This window comes from Alligator mississippiensis, chromosome 12, assembly GCF_030867095.1.
Source record: "Alligator mississippiensis isolate rAllMis1 chromosome 12, rAllMis1, whole genome shotgun sequence".
NCBI classification, from domain to species: domain Eukaryota; kingdom Metazoa; phylum Chordata; order Crocodylia; family Alligatoridae; genus Alligator; species Alligator mississippiensis.
This window is the reverse complement of record NC_081835.1, coordinates 6442735-6460297: the sequence shown is the minus strand read 5'-3', so window position 1 is coordinate 6460297 and position 17563 is coordinate 6442735. Positions and strand designations below refer to the sequence as shown.

Sequence of the window (17563 nt, the reverse complement as noted above, 5' to 3'; positions counted from 1 at the left end):
TTGGTCCCCGACTAGGGCTCCTATGTGCTACTGCAATACAGGCAATACATAAGGAGGTTTAATTATAAGCTTAAATACCTTTGGCGAATCTGTCACCGACTAAATCACAAGACAGAATGAAATGCATTGCTGGAATCCTTAAAAGAAAAGACATTCAGAACTAGGACCAACTCACACTGAACACACGTAGCGTACACACAGTATGTGAAAAACCAAAATGCTTTAATCCATCTCTCAAGAACAACAGTTCAAATTATTTCATTGGATACATTAATATTGATCCATAATTTACAGTGCTATGGACCAGACACGAATTATTGCTGTAGTCAACAGCAGGTGAATAACAACATTACAGTACCAAGCATCATAGCAAGAGGCAGTAATTAATGTCACCTTTTCAAGAAATATAGGTCATTTTATACTAGTATCAACATCAGCTTCTCCCCAGTGCATCTTATGTCAAACAAATGTAAGTGCATTAATTTTGTGCTTTGCTTCTTTTTTTTTTTCCTTGTTCACTTCCTTTCTTGCTTTTTATAGGTTGCAGAATTAATATTGCTTAATAGACTAAAAACAATCAGGAAGCACTTCATCATATCCAGGATGATCACGTTTGTTGTACGGTTTTGGCAAAGTGAAGCTTGCTTGGTATTCCAACTCCCCGGCCAGCTAACCAGGGCTGACCCATGTTTTTTTGGCAGGCGGGCCACAGCCGCTACACATCAAACGTCTGCACAAATCGCTATCGTTGGGCTGCTATTCATCTTGCTGATGCCATGTCCTGCCTCAGGCCAATGACTTTGCCTGTCTATTCACTCTGGTTACTCTCTATGTAAAAACACTGAAGGCCATAAGCTCCATGACACACATGCTGTACAGAGAATAAATGCGTCAGAAATTAAGACATTCCTGAAACGGCCATAACTGCTACTGACACCCCAAACTGGGACATTCAGATGTTTCCATGCAGAAAATTGGAGTTGGGCGTGCGGCGGTGTTTGCTAAAGGAGTCTGGGATAAAAGAGAGGAATCGGTTGAAGTGCAGTGTTCAGCATGGTCTGCTATCTTGGAGGAGCACGACATACAGGTGCAGCACTGCAGCCTGCTTTAGTTGCTGCAGACCACAGATCTTCTAACAAGAAAATCCAGCCTCTGGTAAGCTCCAGCATCCTCAGACTTCTGTGCGTATGAGGACCAGCTGCAAACTGCATGCAAGTAGGGGACTGCATCTTCTAGGCAGCAGAGAGATCAGATAAGCTGGACACATGCATACGTACCTTCATCCAAGCTCCCACTTGAGTAGCTTGGTCACCTCAGATACCACCATGGTCATCTTTAACGGTTACTAACCTGCGTGCATTAATACGTGCATCCTTTTCTGTCGTACAGCGCTGTGGTTACTGCCTTTGCTCAACTTCTACCATTTCAAGGGAAGCAAGTGACCCTTTGTTATATGAATCGTTGTTCAGACTGCCCTTTCTTCCTTTCATCTGGCACCATTAACATGTTGCAAGAGGAGCACGCAACTGCACACATGGTCACTACACTATGGCACAGATGCTGGGCAGAGTGCCACACAGTACATAAAGAGGTTTCTACTGCATTGCTGAGTACTATGAAGAGCTGGATGTAGAGTGCTGGAGACCCATAGGATGAAAGTGCTCTGGGCCAACTCCTGGTGTAACTCAGAAAGCAAACAATCCCCAAGCTGGCTAGAAAACAATGTAAAAAGACAGGCGCCGATGTAATCCGACTCCTGTCCTCCCCCAAGATAGCGACACTGATTGTATTGATGCCAACATACAGCAAGCTGTGCAAGTACAGACATGGGATAGCACAGCAAACTGCTGGAAGAGCTAAGCAAATAAAGGAGACCGTCAAAAATGCCCAGAGCAACTTTAGCCCCCAATGCCAAAGTACCATGAGAAGGTGCAAAACAGAAAGCAAGCCCAGCCAGAGTCCCCCGTCAACAAAACCCTGCTGACTTGGATGGAAGCAGGACTGGGCAGTGGTTTCAAGGATTTTTCATAACCAGATGTTCATGCGACAGACGCAGCATTGATTAAAAACCATGTGAACCTGCCACTCCAACACCTGACATTTTGTCCTCCATCTTTCCTTACTACTAGATTCACAGTTGATTTCTGAACACTAACTACCACGCTCAAGGTTTCCTCATGGAGAGCCAAGTTGGCTCTCCACGTCCGATGATTGATTGATTAAATATTTCCAGTGTAGCACACAAGGAGGGAGAATGGGCAGTTCTCCTTTCCTCCATGGGCACCAGGCCACACTCCAATTTCCTATAAATATCACCCCAAAACTCTCTCCTATGTCACACTTCAGTCAGTGCTAGTCCAGGAAGACTACTACTAGAATTTAAGGCACTTCATTCTGAATGAGATATGCTTTTCTGCCACTTGCAAGTTAAATTGTAGGCTGCTATAGAGAAATCCATTCAATCCGTCTGGCTTGTAACACCACCACATAGGCCATCTTTGTAAAAACAAGTAGGCTTGATATAATACAAGTATAACTACTGGTATTGCATAGGACTACACTTGAGTAGATAATGCACCAAAACTACTTTTACAACATTGTTGCATGTTAAAAAAAAAATTAATAACATGGTTATCAAGTAACAGTTATTTGCAGATACAGTAATTTGCTCTGTTTTTAAACCAGCCACATTGCTGAAATAAAACACCAATTACTAGAACGGGCATATTAACTACATAGTTATCAGGTTCTCAAGCATATTACTATTCTCTCTGTATCACTAAAAATAAATATGTAAGTTCAGTTTCTCTACAGAGCTGTGCTTTGTTTCCTAGTCTAAATCTGTGCTATACCTTAACCGTGTTTAAAAACATTTCCAATGTGAGACTGTAATATACAAAATATTCTTTAAAATCTCTCTTAAAACACAGGACCCTGCATAAAAGCTTCCTTTCAAGTGTTTGCAAAGAATGCAGAAAACTTCCAGTGAGTTTTAAAAACGTTGCAATATTAAGAGGCAAAATTCCTAGAAATGAAATACAAATATATTTAAAACAAAAATGAGGAAAACTGAAGAATCCATGCAAATCAAAATAAACTGTACAACACCATTTTTTTTAAAAAAGTAAAGCCAATTAGAAATGTACAACAAAATGTGCCCCCTTGATAAAATGCATTGAATTTTGTCTGAAAAAAATGTGTACCAGCTATACAGTGCTCCTTCATGCTTTATTGTTGATAAACGGTTATAAATCTCTTTTCCAAAATAAAAGCCTCAGAAAAAAAAAAAAAAAAAAGAAAAAGCGAACCGTGACCAGAAAGAAAAGCCACTCAGTCGAGCGTAAAAATAACAGCACTCCAAGAAACGGAGACGATTACATCTCCCTGCATTCTCTCTCCTTTTTTAGCAACAATAATCAGGAACATTTGATATCAGAATCAACACAATCAGGATGCATTAAACACTTTTGAGTGGAATAGTAATATTTTTAAACACCTTGTGATATAAAGACTAAACTAACTTTGAAGGACACTGTATCTTTAAGGCAGCACTATCAAATCAACACGACATGATTACGGAGTGGATCATTTTTTGGTTTCTTTACATTCTTTTTTTTTTTTTTTTTTTTTTTTAAACTTTACATTTTGTTTCCAAGCAAGCAGGCTGCATTACACCGATACCTAAAATCCCCCCTGAATAGAAACAGCCCCTTGATTTGTAATTCTATTGCTTGAGTAGATTCGAGCAGTTCAAAGTTCTCGGTGAATCCAGTTCACAGACACTGTACACGTGTTGTACAATATTTTGGAGGCATTGGTAGTTTTAAAATAGAATATACAAGTCTTTTCACAAAATCCTAAAAAAGAAATTGTGTATGTAGATATATGTGTATATATAGATATATATATACATACATACATACTGGGCTACTGATGAAGCACAAGTAGTTTTATATTAAAAGAAAAAAAAATAAATCAAGAAAACCTAAAAAGGTCAATTATTTCATCTACTGATCAGGAAACGGTGCAGTTTATGAAAGACTGCTGAGCATCATCTGCTAACAAGTATGGTCAGTATCTTCCATACTCATGCTGCTTCGCCTGCTACTCGTCTTTGAAGCGCCAGGTGACACCGAAGAAAGTAGCGGGTCGGTTACGCCTACGGGGGAGAGAGTGTCGTCCATCAAGATATCTTCCAGTTTGGATCCCATTTTTGTGGGAACGCTGTAGGCGCTGCTAGAGTCAGTCACGTTTCCTAAGTTATCGCTGAAAGTGATGGTACCATCAGTAAGATCAAGGGTAGTAGTGCAAGAAAGATCTGTGCGATGCTGTACGATATCCGGGTTGCAGTTGTCGATAACAGATTCTTGTTTGATGACCCGATTTACGTCAGGCGAGCAAAGGCCGGTAGATGGAACAAGGGAAAGTCCATGTGCTCGAGCCTGCATCTCAAGCTCCTAGGAAGAAGAAAACAGAGATACAAATGAGATAGCCCTGAATATAGAGACCCAGCAAAATATTGGGCAATGCTGATATATAGGATTGATTTCCAATGGATGAACACAACATCATCCCAGCAGTTCCCTTAACACCAAGGAAAAACCACCTGCAGCAAGATATTGTCTCATTTCACTCGAGATCACTTCTTCAATAATGCTTTTAATGCTCTAAAAGGAGTGGTTTCCTTTCCAGGCCCTTTGACTTTCTCCCAGGTATCTAGCCTGTGCCAAAAGGCATTCACATGCTATACTATTAAGACCTGCAGCACATCTGCAAGCCAACCATGAATTAAAGTTCTCAACAGATCCCCGGATTGGGGGGGGGGGGGGGGGGGGGGGGGGGGGGGGCGGCTAAAATAAATCAGGGCAAAGCTTTACTATGATGTGTTACGATGCCAGCACCACAAGGCCGTCTCACATTATTATAACAACTTAATTCAGGCTTTAAATATTAAAGATGCCAACATATAGACAGATATGCAAGCAGTGAGACTCAAACTCCCCCTTTTTTGTGGTTAATTAAGTATTCCTTTGGCCTATAAATCCACCAATTTGTGGTACAAAAACCGCAGTGAGGGGCCACTACTAGACTACAATTCACTCTAATGAGATCAGCCATTGTCATGGGCAGCTGGGGTCAGATCCCATATTCAAACTCTATATAGTCTTGTGGGAAGAATGAGATGGATAAGTTAAGACCACAAGTAGTAATTTGTTTATTCTTTAAAGAAAAAAGAGAAAAAAAATTCTCTCTCCATTAATAGAAATTTAAATAGTGAGCTATAATGAACATAAAATTCTCTCTAACAATTTGGAGCCTGGCCTATACTCCTTAGGTGCATTTCTATTACCTGCAAAAAGAATAAAGGACAAGAAGAATTCTCCTGTTTTATTTTACTGTCCATTGCTTCATTTTATCTATTTTTGAATCATCACATGCCATGTACTGTAAACCGTGTATAAATTGCATCAATTGGTAGAACAGATAATCTTACTTTTATCTAATTTTATACTTATGGCTAAAAGCATAATGTTACTGATCATTTTTATTGTTCACTTTACTGTATTGGTTTAGCAAAAGCAGTAAATAAACCATTACTGCTACGTATTATTAGAATCAACACTATGCAGAAACTGAAACTCAGGGAGAAAACAGCAATGGTTGTGAAGTTCTGCTGTTCATCGCAGGTCTGGAGAAGAGCAGAGGTGTCTCTACAGGATTTCATTTTCTTTGGTGGAAAAACCTCTATGGTTTTCATCAGTGTGCTGCTTAATGTACTACCAATTCTTTAAAATAAAAAACCTATCTATCTCCTCGATTTTAATCCAAAGTATGTAGTGACACGTTGGAGGTGGGGAGTAGGGAGGGGTGTGTTATGCCTAAGGAAAAAAGGCATTTAAATATGAAAAAGAAAATGGTAGTGTTGAAGCAATGCTGTAGCCATGGCAGTTCAGGAAATACGCAAGAGTTGAGGGGTTTTTTCCCTGGGTGATATCTTTTATTGAACCAATTGTATAGTTAGGAGACTTTAGACAAGGTTTCAGGCACAAGGTACCCTTCCTCAGGTTGGAAATGCAGTTTGGGCTCATAACAGTTAAAACAAGAAAAAAAAATGGACATACAGTCTTGATGTAATACACGCACCAAGTTCTGCCTGCACAGAGGACCCGAGCCAACCCCTGTCATGGTCAATGGAAAAGGCATCCTGGATGCACCCAGCACACGGCTCCACAGACATGTCTGTGGTGCCATGTACTGCAGGTTCAGTTGCACTCAGTGCTGCAAGGAAGCAGCTCAGAGGGGTTTTTTGACCCTTGACTATCCAGGGGTCAAAAAAAAACAGTAAGAAAAAAAAGTTGAGTGGCACACATGGTATGGCCATGCAAAGATGGAGCCTGCCCAGCAGGAGCTGTGCTCTGCTGCCAGCCAGGCTCCACACAGCAGGAACAATGCAGCTGCAGCCCCAGGATCCCAAGTACGACTGGTGGTTGTTATTTCCTTAGCTTGAAAACAAGAAAGTTTTGTAAGACGACATCAAAGAACCAAAAGGAAAAGCAGAAACCCCCAGGGGTCAAAAGCAGAAAAATTAAGAGAGGACTTGCTGCTCTTTTTATTTTGATAAAGATTGCACTGTATTATGTAGGGGTCCAAACCAACCCAAGGGGAAAGCATCTCCAGGTTATTAGCTTCTGGCTGTTATTTGGGCTTGTGGGAGGGTGTGCTATTTAAACTATTCTGATTCACCTGGGATCAAGCATTGATGGAGAGTGTGAAAGGAGAGGAGAGAAACTGTTAGACTTATGTCAAGGCTGGGACAGATCAAACCACTAGGCATCATGCTCTTGAGAAGCATGCCTTCCTGTGCTCTCATTTGAGCATCCCGAGGCTGTTCAGCAAAACAGCTAATGCACTTACATGAAAGCAGAGTCAAACCCAACATGTATACCTCTCTGTTAAGGATGTTTGCTGCTGTGCTCAGGTATCTGACCTGTCACTGAAGAAAACCAAGCCAGGCACATTTTCTTTGTCCCTTGACCCCCCCTGCTATATCAATGTGCTCATTAATGAGACTTGTGGTGAGACCTGTAGAGCTGGAGACATTGGGTTACCCCTCACCAACTCCTCAAGTTGAGGACTTAAGCCATTAGGACTCTGGATGCAGATCATGTAGTCGAAGCATCCTGTCCTCTGGCAAAATCAACTAGAAAGCAGGGCAGAGATGCTCAACAAGGTGTACCTGCAGAGTGTCCCTTTAAATGGAGAAGAACAAGCTGCCCAGCCCTGCAGACTCCAGGCTTCAGAGGGGAAACACAGCCCAGGTCCCTGCATACAGGAGCTGTCAGCATTCATGACTTCTACTTCGGTCTTGCTACAATGGCCCTAGTGATTGGCAGCCATTAGGAGGGTCTCCTTACAGCACCAGACAGAGGGGACACCAGACAGAGATGTCCAAGGGGTTAGAGACAGATGACAATGGCACTTTGCAGTACACTGTGCACACGAGACATGCATCTTAAATCAATCATTCAGAACGTATTCATCAGCAAACCTGTATTCTGAGCAAGAGGTGCCTGTTGGCATGTTCCAATTTCTTCTGCCTGTTTTCAAGTTCTTTTGTGCGCTGCTGTTCTCTTTGCAGTTTGCGGATATAATCCACCGACGCTTTCAAAATAGTTCCCTTATTCCAGCGCATGTCCCTTTAAGAAAAGAAAAGAAAAGAAAAAAAAGCCATGAGCCTCTTTGCAAAGGGACACAGATTACAAGAAGGGGTGAACCACACTCCCAATATTAGAGCAAGGCTCTTGACAGCTTTTAATAAAAAATAAAAAGCCTTTTGCAATAATACACTAGGGGGAGCTAGAAGGTCACTCATTCCCAAGCAGAGCGCTTTAGAGATTTCATTATTCCAGCATTACTGAAGGACACCGAGCTGTGTGCGAGTTTGCTCCCCACCAGTTTCTCATGTGGAATGGCGTGCCCATTAGTGCCCAATTATAGCATCAGTAAAAAGACTGCTTGACTAAGAGCACAACACTTCTAGCAAGCGTCATGTCCTCTGAATAACCAGTGCTCCTTGTCACACCTTGGAACTTTTAACCACACAATTAAACTCACATTTCCTAAGGACCTGTGCTGCAGGGACGTGCTGCAAGGGGAGTAAAGTCTAGGAGGCTTTAGCAAAATTCCTGTGGCCTCAATAATATACCCAGGTGGGGTATTAGAGTGACCAATTCCACCAAGCCAGCACATTATGGTGACCTATTGATTAGGGAATACAGTCATATCTACTACCAGCTGTGACAGTACCTGTGTCCTGAAGAAGAGCACAACAGTCCTTTTGCAAGTAAGTTATCCCACGGTATTTTACCCTGACTTGTTTCACACTAGAAACAAAAGTTGCCCTAGGAAATATTCCCTGCTCTCAGTGATGGCACCAATTACACTGGGGGTGGGGGGTGGATCTAGCCCCAATATTAATAGCTATCAAGCTATTATAATATGTACACAATGGCAAATCTCAGAACCAACCTGATGGTACAGAATACCACAGTCATCTGATGATGCCATTGGGAAGGGTAGGAAATGTGTGATTTGCCCTACATCACACAAGTGGAACAAGAATTAACAGAACTGGAAGAAAGTGTTTCGGCACACTTCTGAAGCTGTTAGTAAGAAGACAGACTGGCTTTTCATAAGAACTTCAGTGCATTGATATAGTATTAATCACCACAGCAAAATCACTTTGTCTATATATCTAACCACTTGATAAATGCCTATCAAGATAATGCACAAAACAGGTATGTACTTTATGAATTACTGCATGGCACTGAGAAGGTTGTTATATCTCCCATCCTTTGTAGCAGTTCCATCCTTTATGACAAAGGACGTAAATGGGCTGCCTCTACATTATCACATCTCTGCCAAGAATGTATTATACCAGTAACAGAACAAAACATGAAGTGACAGTGTTTCACCACTTTGTGATCGTTTATAAAAGAAAGCCCATCTGCAATCTTCCCTTTTTGGTACCAGCATGAATGGACAGAGCCTCAGTATCCGTGACATTGGGCTGCTAATGGAGAACTAAATGAGATATCCAAGCACAAATGACTAGAAATCTGTATTCCTTACTTGGTTACAGCTCCCTCTCACTTGTACTGGACAGGGGGGGTATATCAGAATAAGGATTTATGTTCCTGCGCTTAATAGGATTCATGAGGCATCAGCCAAGTCAGCTCAGTGGTCAAGTAAATGTCACATTCAGGTATCTCCAGTGGGGACCAAAGAACTGTCCATTCATGCAACCAAACAATTGGTAAGCAGAAGCCTTGCTTCCCTTTATTTTTGGGGGTTTGTTTTTGGGGGGGGTTTGGGGGGGGGTTGGGGGGGGGTGCGGTGGTCCTTAAAAGGACTAAGCACCTAGAAGCATCTCTCACCCCATTCTCATTAAAAAACTAGGGGACTGTGGTGTCGACACCTACACAGTCAAATGGGTCGCTAACTGGCTGGAGGGCCGCACCCAGAGAGTGGTGGTGGATGGGTCATTTTCGACCTGGAGGGATGTGGGCAGTGGGGTCCCCCAGGGCTCGGTCCTCGGACCCACGCTGTCCAACATCTTCATCAGTGACTTGGACAAGGGGGTAAAAAGCACCCTATTCAAATTTGCTTATGACACAAAGATGTGGGGGGATGTGGGCACGCTAGAAGGGAGGAGTAGGCTGCAATTGGACCTAGACAGGTTACAGGGGTGGGCAGATGAGAACAGGATGGGTTTCAACACTGACAAGTGCAAGGTGCTGCACCTGGGGAGGAAGAACCAGCAGCATCCCTACAGGCTGGGGAATTCCCTTCTCGTCAGTGAAGAGGCAGAAAAGGATCTTGGAATCATTAGTCATGACAAAACGAACACGGCCGACAGTGTGGAGATGCGGTCAGGAAGGCCAACCATACCTTGTCATGCATCCACAGATGCATCTCGAGCAGGTCCAAGGAGGTGATCCTCCCCCTCTGTGAGGCACTTGTCAGGCCACAGTTGGAGTACTGCGTCCAATTCTGGGTGCCACACTTCAGGAGAGATGTGGGCAGCATGGAGAGGGGCCAGAAGAGGCCACCCGCATGATCAGGGGGCAGCAGGGCAGGCCTTACAAGGAGAGGCTAAGGGACCTGCACCTGTTCAGCCTCCACAAGAGAAGGCTGAGGGGGGATCTAGTGGCCTGTTACAAACTAGTCAGAGGGGAGCAGCAGGCATTGGGGGAGTCCCTGTTCCCCCAAGCACTACCAGGAGTGACTAGAAATAACAGTCACACGCTGGCAGAGGGTAGATTCAGACTAGACATCAGGAGGCGCTACTTCACTGTCAGAGCGGCTAGGATCTGGAACCAACTTCCAAGCAAAGTGGTGCTGGCTCTTACCCTGGGGGTCTTTAAGAGGAGGTTAGACGAACACCTTGCTGGGGTCGTTTGACCCCAGTACTTTTTCCTGCCATGGCAGGGGGTCGGACTTAATGATCTGCTCAGGTCCCTTCCAAACCTACCAACTATGAAACACTATTTTCCATCTAGAATATAGTCAGGCTCATCCAGTGTTCTGCTGAAAAGTGGTTAGTAGCAGCAACTGCAGAGGACAACAAAACTCCTGTGATCGACAATAACGTATTAACATCAGGAGGAGAAAATTCTCCTACCCCAAGCAGTTACTGCCTCAAATGCCCATGAAACAAATGGAAACATTAACATGAGCTTCAGGGGCACTAAATCAGCCTTTAGGGATATGCTTATGTCCAGAAGCAAGGAGTTTCCTATAGAGCCGTGCAAAGCTTCGGTAACCGATTTGATTTGGAAGAGATTTGGCCCGATTCGGGTTCAGAGTTTCAGCTCCCAAATTGAATCAGACCCATTAGACGGTCTGAGTTGAATCAGAAGCTTCCCAATAGATTTGGAAGCCTCCGAATCAATTCATAGATTTGGGCGGTCCCTACTCGCCACCATAGGGAGCTGGACCATGCCAGTAAGTAGGGGGAAGGGGGCTGGAGGAGGGGACTCTGGGGGGACCCCCACCCAGCCCCACCTCCTGCCCACTCCAGCAACCCCAGCATCCCAGCACTTAAAAAAAAAAAAAAAAAAAAAAGCCCTGTGCTCACCAGCTGCAGCTCCAGCAGTCACCCAGAGCCCACCAGCACTCAGCCTCAGCGGCCCCAGCTTCTGAACAGCATGTGGAGCACTGCAGTGCCCTGCCGAACAACTCCGCACTCACACGATGCAACAGCTGCCATGCAGGTGCCAGGCTGGGACTAATCCCCATTACCCTGTGCTGCACAGGGGGCCCCCAGAGGCCCCGACTGCCATTGCTGCAACTGGTGAGTGCAGGGCTTTTATTTTTTTAATTTTTTTTTTAAGTGCCTGGATGCTGGGGCCAGGCAGGGCCCCATTCACCACCACCATGCCCCCGCTGCCAACACTGCTGCCACCACCTGTTTGTTTCAGAGGAGATTTGGCGGCCAAATCTCCGAATCCAAAAATCAGTCAAATAAAATTGGAACAGTGATTCAAATCACTGAATCGAATCACTTTCCCTCCAAACTGGCCAAATCCAAAGCCAAATCGAATACTTGCTGCTTCACACCAGCCTAGTTTCCTATCCTTTCCACTGTCACTCTGGTGGAGGTAAAAAAAGAGTAAGTTGCTAAAAAAGCTACAGACCATTTAACAAATACTTCTCTTTGCCCATGGGCCTGGCATGCCTGTGGCAAGTTAGCAAAAGATACAGAGAACGGAGATAAAGTTATGGACTCTTTCTCTTTTCTGACCGGGAAGTAACAAGTTTCCCTGAAGATGCATCACCTTTCCATTGTCCTGCTGCCCTGAAGACCACTCAACGTGGTGGCATTTATTAACTTCTCTCATTCGATAACAAACTCAGATAAAAACAAAAGAGACTCTCTTTTGCGAAGACAGATCATTAAATAAATAGCTGATCGGTAGGGCTAAATTATGTTTCAGACCATGACTACAATACATCCAATGCTTCACACCTACTGCTATTTGCAATAAAATGTTACCATACTCACGGGTCATTTGACTTGGGTATCAAAGTGCCTAGTTCTTTAATGCGGTCATTAATATTAAATCTTCTTCTTCTTTCAACTTTAGGAAAACAAACAAATATATCAGTCAGCAATAAATGAATGCTTTCTGCTTTAAAACCACCATTTAAGCTATTAAACATTCCTGGGATAGAAGGTAAATAATATATATCTGCTTTTCACACAGATAAGTGAGACAGAGACAATGCATGACTCATCCAGAGTAGTGTCCAATTTGTCACGCCCTTTCGTTTTCTACAACTAACTTAAGAGGGCTGGTCTCATGCTCCAGTTATGCTGTCGTGCTCTGAAATCTTGCTCCAGACGGCATTACGTTTCATTTAGAGTTGCTACTGAAACCAACAGGAAAGTCTGGTCCGTAAGTAAAGGGATGAGATAGCTTCATCTTTTTAGAAAGACCCTAGAGCAAGCAGTCCTTTAGAATTTGCATGAGTAAATGCATCATTACTTTAAGTGAAGAGGTTGATGAGCCCATCTCTTAAAAGTTTAAACCACAAGGTTATTTTCTTGTAAAACCGAGTATGGCATTTACTGTTAAGAACCCACTAGCCCCATTCTAATTTTCAGTTACGGTACTTAAATTGCAACTCCTTTGAATTTTGCACATGTTCTAACACACTTGAAATACTTTAAAAAAAAAATCAATTAATAAACCTATCAGAATTAAGAAAAAAGGTTGAATTCCAAGTTGGTTTAAGCCATCAGTATAACAGAATTCAAGGGAGCTTGTATGGGGATATAATAACATTAAGTAGTATTGAATGTGTACTCTTAAGGCTTCACAAGGCCCAACTTCCCAAATACGTTTAAAAATAAAAATATTATTAAATTCAATTCTTAATTAGCCATGTACCCTCATAATCACTGACCTACCAATTAAAATGCTGAGGGAATGATTGTTAGCTGAGCAGAATCAACTTACTTAAATTGTGATTGTCCTTCTTTTGCCTCTCTTTAGCCAATGCCCTTGCTTCTGACTCTGTAGGAAAAATACATGCTGAGCATGTGAATGAAGTAATTAGAATGAAGGAAATGTAGGAAACACAAAATTTCAGTTTTTTAAACAGCAGGAACATGACAAATAACTGACAAGTACCCATCCTGTACACCGGGGGGTCCCAAACTGTGGTACGCATACCCCTGGGAGTACGCGAGACATGCGGGAGAAATTATATAATGACGGATTTAATGTTGATTATAATTATTCGAATTTCAGGGGTTAAAATATAAAACATAAGCTGGTAGGGGTACATGGACAGGTGGTAAAGCTGGAAAGGACTATGCAATAAGAAAGAGTTTGAGAACTTTTGCTGTACACTACAGACAAAGCATTCTCTAATAATGCAAAATTTCCTGGAGTGGATCTGCACAGCTCATCCCCATCATGCAAAACAAAGGTAAGGGTTTAAAATCCCCCAAGGCAGTTTGTCACAGATATCTGGGCAACCTGCTTCCACCCCTTCCCCACCCCAAATCTGCATTTCAGGCTTCTGTGGCAATAAAAGTAAATGTACTCTGTGTTGCCTGGGCACATGATGGAAACACTGTGCAGGGCAAGTAGGAGGCATCTGTACCACTAGAAATAACTTTTCCCTGAGTATGTGAATGCAACTGGGACAGATGCAATTGTATCTAGCAAAATCTGCAATTGGAGAGAAATAATACAACTCCATGCAGAAAGAAAACAAAGGATACAGGTGTTGCTGCCACAGTGCAAGGCTTCTTTTAAAAATCTGTTTGTATTATACAGGGCTTGCTGACCCAAGCCTGCCCACACAAACAGCCATAGCCCTTGCCAATGAGAGGCGATGTCATACTTCCAAGTCCTCACATTGTTAAGAAAACTGGCAGTATTGTGCAATGACGAATCTTGTCCACTACAAAAGCCACAAACTTGGCACTCCCCCCTTGCAACTTCTCTGGAGCACCATTAAGACAGCTCAAGTCACTATTATGCCTATTGTGAGACCAATGTCTAGTAGGTCTAACCCAGAAAGGAGCTATGCAAGGAGTCCTTCAAAGTGCACACTTCCACCACACAGGTTTGATCGTGACACAGATTTCATCCATAAATGTTCTTGATAACTCTCCATAAATTTACAGACAGTCCATTAAAAAAAAGGGAAGCGGAAGGGGCGGGCGCCAGAGCTAAAAATGCCTGTTGATATAAAAACCAGAACTATTCTTTAAAATAACCAAGAAGCCTGAACTTCTTGGTATGAGACCCTGCCAGGATGGGGAGAGTGGGACTGGCAGGGGTAAGGCTGGGAAAAGCAGCACAGGTGCAGGGTGCAGTTGGGAATGAGTAGGGAACCCCAAGGGTGGAGGCAGCAGGGTGTAAAGCCAATGCTGCAGACAAAGTAAAACTATATTAAAAGTTGACATTCATTCCCTAAATTTGAATCTGACCTTGCTGTCATCCAGGGCCTGGCAGAAGAGTCACATTTACATGAGGTAAAACAGTCAGTAAAAAAAAAAAAAAAAATTTGGTTGTCAGTAAAAAAATTCTTGGGTTGGCAACCCTGGTTAGAATAATGCCCTTGTCTATCACAATAGAAGCCGATTACAGACCTAACAATTGAATCATTTTGCTTTGTGTAAAAACCACATGTTGCATGCTGTATTCTGTAAGCTAACAGGCCTATTAAAGTGCAGGGCAAACAAAAGAGTAAGGCATCTGGACATTTTATTTTTTCCAACCTATTTTTAAAAGTCATCTTAATAAAACAAAGCCTTGACATTATTCTTTCAAGTGTTATTTACCTGTCAGCTCCCTTTTTATATTGGGAAGATTAGCAGGACAAGAGTTGCTGATGTTTAGCCCTGGAGGCATACTTGTATGGTTGCCATACAGGTCAATCAAATTGCCAGATACAGGTAACTGAAACAGAAAAAACAACAAAGGAAGAAACAGAAGATCGTTTGCCATGATCCATACGAGAGACTTCATACAGAAGCACAAAGCCAACATCTGCTAAAAAAAAAAATCTGTTCTTTTCTCCACCTTACAATTAACATTGGGGAAAGTCCCTCAAGCCTAGAGCTATACAAAGAATTATGACACTGAGACAATTCTGCAGTTCTTGCAGAAGGCCTGATCCCATGGAAAGGAAACTATAGAGATAATGTAAAACTTGGTGGGAAAAAAAAATGGGAGAAAAATAGCCTAAGACATTTGGTCTCTAAACTACAAAAGAATATTAGGATGTTAGGACACGTCAGAATTGTAGTAATTAAATGTTCCGTCCTGTTTGTTGCAAGAAAAACTGATTATGCTTTCCTACCACCACCAAAAAGGGAGTCCCAAAAGTCAAGATGCAACCACTAGAGGGAGCCCCAAACTCTTCCATGAGCATTCAAGCATGGAGTTACTAGTAAATTAGACTTGCAGAAGACAGACCTGTTTAAACCAGGTACATTTTTTCCATTTGATCTGATATGTACTGCATAGGGAAGCAGTCTGCATACCTAGTTCTTGTTCCAACATCTAAAAAAAAACCACACAAGGTGGTGGTGGCAGATTTCCACATATTTTTAGCATCGGGTTTCTTAATGACTAATCCATTAAATTATTCGTACTCATTTACGTAGGTGTGTAAAAGCAAAATAGATGTGTACAGACACACCAGGGTAATATTCCAACAAGATTTATCAAGACAATTCCTTAACACTCTTGTATCATGCTGAATACAGCGCTACCCACACCTTTTTAATTTTTCATACTGAGTTTACTGAGAAAGCAGTTATAAGCTCTCTCACTTCTTTAACTCGGTGGTGCTGAGTAAGTTCTGATTACTGCTGTTGTGACACTTCGTAAGCCTTTATCTTAACATTCAGCTATTTTTATAAACTCCTTATGGCCCCAGATTCTGCAGATCTGTGCATTTACTCAAGCCTGAGCACTGAATTCAGTGGGGCTACTTCCAGTGCATGAAGCAAAAAACACACTTAAGTTTTGCGTGGCTGCGACCTCGGAGCGCTCCTCTATTGTGCAGTGCAAAGCCAGCCTCCAAAACAGGCCCACTCTGCAGACCTCAGGTACCATAATTCAGGAAGCAGGCTACTAGCTGCAAGAAGCCTCTTATCCTGGATGAGAGGGGCAAACAATAGAATAATGAAACCCCAAGTGGGAAGAGGGAGAATATTATCTAGGTCTGTCCCAAATTCAGAGCATGTAGCAGACAAGGTCGCTGAATTCAGGATGAAGCAGGATGCCCAGCTCTCCAGTTCCCTTATGCCTGGTGAGCAGTAGGATATGAAGAGGATGCTTCCATGGTCTCAGCTGCACTTTACAGGATGGTCTCTGGATTAGTTGCATACAGCAATGTAAAACACTAACAGCGATCACCAATTATATCTCGTTACCACTGTAAGAGAATCATCTTCCTTCTTTTGACCCAGTGAGTAACTGAATCAACCAACCATCACCTTATAATCCCTAGAATTAAGCCTTGTTCCTGAATTTCACAGAGCTAGACTGGCAATCTGTACAACTGGAACATGAAAAGGAAGGGCTGTAGTACCGTATTCGCCATTTGCAGGGCCGGATCCATCAGGCCAAGGATTTCTTCACTGTAACTCGATTCCAAACTAATTATATCGTCAATAACATCATCCATCTGGGCAGACAAAAAGGAATGAGAAGTTTGTATCATTTTGCTGTTTTTAAGCAAACCCCAGGTTGCATTCTACATAAACAGGCCCTGCACTGCCCTGGTGTCCCTCAGCCTTTTGCCAAGGATGCGGGTCTCTGCTCGTGCACCAGGGACCATCTCACATCTATGAAGCATCTATTACAGTCCCTGGGCACTAGTCACCACTTCCCCCACCCAGGAGCAGCCAAGACTGACTCAAAATCAGCACCACTCCCGAATCAGCAGGAGTCAGCATCCGGCAGCATGCAACCTTTGCTCCCCGCATACTCCATCCACTCAACTCAACACACGCAAAAGGTGGTGGCTTTGAAGTCCAAGGCAGCTGTGCCACAGCATGTGGCTGCGAAGGTGCGCAGGAATCAGTGTCCGATCTGCAGAAGGGTTTACAATGTGCAACGCCCTAACTTCCAGGTGCGTTATCAGCTGGTGAAACCAGCAACCCTCAGTTGGGTGCCAAGGCTCCCTATGCAATGAATGCAGAGCATTATGTACCCTTAGCAAGACAGTAAGAAATGCCAGGGAGAGGAATGAGGCTTAAGCCTTCTTCCTTCCAGGGGTCCAGGCATCTAACTCCAGGCTGAGAGGAAGCACCTCTCTCAGCTCATCTGCTGAACTGCTTCATTTTTACAACGTGCTTAAATATTTATTGGAGTGGGGACTGCAACTTGCAGGCAAGCATCCTACTAAAATATAGCATCCACTCACTCTCCACCCAATAAAGGTTGCTCTATGAAAAAGAGAACTGCAGGCAACCCACACAGAGTACCTTGTAGCCTGGTGGTTAAGGTGGCCCTCTGGGAAGTTG

At 43.1% G+C, this 17563-nt stretch overlaps 1 protein-coding gene across 13 annotated transcripts in view; it reads right to left on the bottom strand.

Annotated features, from left to right (window-relative positions):
* Window positions 1–205: 205 nt before the first annotated feature.
* MITF (melanocyte inducing transcription factor) overlaps window positions 206–17563 on the bottom strand; it is a 122274-nt gene continuing 104916 nt past the window's right edge. For 8 of the 13 annotated variants that reach the window (XM_014605144.3, XM_019499751.2, XM_019499752.2 and 5 more), the window contains 6 exons: window positions 16627–16722; window positions 14867–14984; window positions 13026–13100; window positions 12068–12143; window positions 7550–7697; window positions 206–4457 (listed from right to left, as the gene is read on the bottom strand). In XM_014605144.3, the coding sequence (XP_014460630.1) occupies window positions 4059–4457; window positions 7550–7697; window positions 12068–12143; window positions 13026–13100; window positions 14867–14984; window positions 16627–16722 (912 nt within the window). In that variant the 3' untranslated portion in view covers window positions 206–4058. The remainder of the gene's footprint in view (window positions 4458–7549; window positions 7698–12067; window positions 12144–13025; window positions 13101–14866; window positions 14985–16626; window positions 16723–17563) is intronic. The other 5 variants (XM_014605147.3, XM_019499755.2, XM_019499750.2 and 2 more) reach the window with 1 other exon arrangement.